This window comes from Vigna radiata, chromosome 1 (genome assembly GCF_000741045.1).
Source record: "Vigna radiata var. radiata cultivar VC1973A chromosome 1, Vradiata_ver6, whole genome shotgun sequence".
NCBI classification, from domain to species: Eukaryota; Viridiplantae; Streptophyta; class Magnoliopsida; order Fabales; family Fabaceae; genus Vigna; species Vigna radiata.
The window spans coordinates 10,313,324-10,315,130 of record NC_028351.1 but is presented as its reverse complement, the minus strand read 5'-3'; the positions used below and the strand labels follow the sequence as shown (position 1 = coordinate 10,315,130).

General features: G+C 37.9%; 1 protein-coding gene across 1 annotated transcript; it reads right to left on the bottom strand.

The window, feature by feature from the left end:
* Positions 1-1,243: 1,243 nt before the first annotated feature.
* LOC106757331 lies at positions 1,244-1,780 on the bottom strand. The gene has a single exon (XM_014639977.1). The coding sequence runs from the start codon at positions 1,778-1,780 to the stop codon at positions 1,244-1,246; it is 537 nt and encodes a 178-aa protein (XP_014495463.1).
* Positions 1,781-1,807: the final 27 nt, after the last annotated feature.

Genomic DNA, 1,807 nt, shown 5'->3' with positions numbered 1-1,807 from the left:
TAATATAATTTAATATATTTTTAATATAGTAAATCAAATTAATTATTATTATTTTATTTTTATTTTTACTATTATTATTTTTATTTTAATTATTTAATATAATTATTATTATAATATAAATCTTACTTTAATAATTATTAAAATATAAAATTATATTAAATAATATTTGAATTTTAAATTAAATTAAATTATTATTAAGGTNGTGCAGAGTGTTTTTAATAAGAAAGAGAAAAATATGGAAAGATATTTATTGGAGTTAAAAATGAAACTTTTGAAAAAGTTAGAGGTGCAAGATCAGTTGTCAAAAGGTCAAAAGTGAAATTTTTGGAGGTGCAGGATGGAGGCTTGGAGGTGTAGGATGAAACACCCAAACAGTTTTAATGATGTTAGGTATAATTGGGCTAGTGTTCAAATTATTATTATTGGGCCAATAGTTTGGCAAATAATAAAATAATAGTATAGTGATTAAATATGTTATGAATAACTAATCGAATTCAAGTATCTGACTGAAGATATGTGGTAAGCTGTATTTATGAGTAACTAGACGAATTTAAGGGTAAGTTTGTTTTTATTTTATTGGATCTGTATTAATTTAGGACTCATGAGGCAACCTATAAATATAAGATTAGAGCCAAAGGCTAGGTATGTTCCAGTCACACTTCAGAGTACTTAATAGTGATAACAATTAACTAAATATTCACTTATGAGCAAAAACTCCTCAACACACGCCTAACTTGAGCGTCAAAGTACCAGGTATCTCCCTCCCTTTTCCCAGACTGAAGGCAACCAAGCAGTCAGACTTGAGGCAGCCAAGCAGTCAGACTAAAGGCAACCAAGTGGTCTAAACTGAAGGCAAGAGAAAAGAGCACGCGATTCGACATCGAAAAGCGGTAAAGTCACGTCAGAAATGTTAGTCTCTCAGCCCTACAAATCCCTACCGAAACATTTTGGCGCCCTGGTGTTCACAAGTTCTATGGGTGTTAGCTATTGTACACCATGCAGGCACAGGCACGAGTATGCATCCAACCGAGTATAAGAGTTAACACCTGCAAAACTTGTGAACACTAGGGCGCCAAAATGTTTCGGTAGGAGTTTGTAGGGTTGAGAGACTAACCTTTCTGACGTGACTTTATCGCTTTCCGATGTCTAAATTGCATGCTCTGCTCTATTGCTTCATTTTGGAAGGTTCGGTTGCCTTTAGTTTGATCGCTCGACTGCCTCAAGTCTGACTGCTCAATTGCCTTCAGTCTGGGGAAAGGGTAGAGGTACCTGCAAAAGACACTCCTCTGAATACTACTGGTCCGCCAACCCTCAGTGGTTGGACTCTCTGGCTCTGCTGCACTTCAGGTTCTCCCTTGGTTTTCTCCATGTCCCTAGCCATTTCCACCAAGGCGGGAAACTCTCGGATGCGTAATCCCTTCACCATAAGCTTGACATCCTTCCTCAAACCATTCTCAAACTTCCGGCACTGCCAATCTTCATTCACTTGCACCGTGCTGAAGCGAAGAAGGTGTTTAAAGCGGTCGACATATTTAGTCACCGACCTGTTTCCTTGTGTTAGCTCAAGAAACTCCACTTCTTTTGCAAAGCGGACACTATCAGGGAAGTATTCTGTGTAGAATTTGGTCTTGAATAACTCCCAAGTAATAGGAGTTCCACGTCTCTCAAGGATGGCTCTCATGCTATTCCACCAATGGCCAGCTTCTCCCGTTAGCAGATATTGAGTATAGGCCAGTTTCCTATCATCTGGACACCCCTTTGCCTCAAAAATACGTTCCATGTCTTGGAACCAATGGTCGGCTTCATC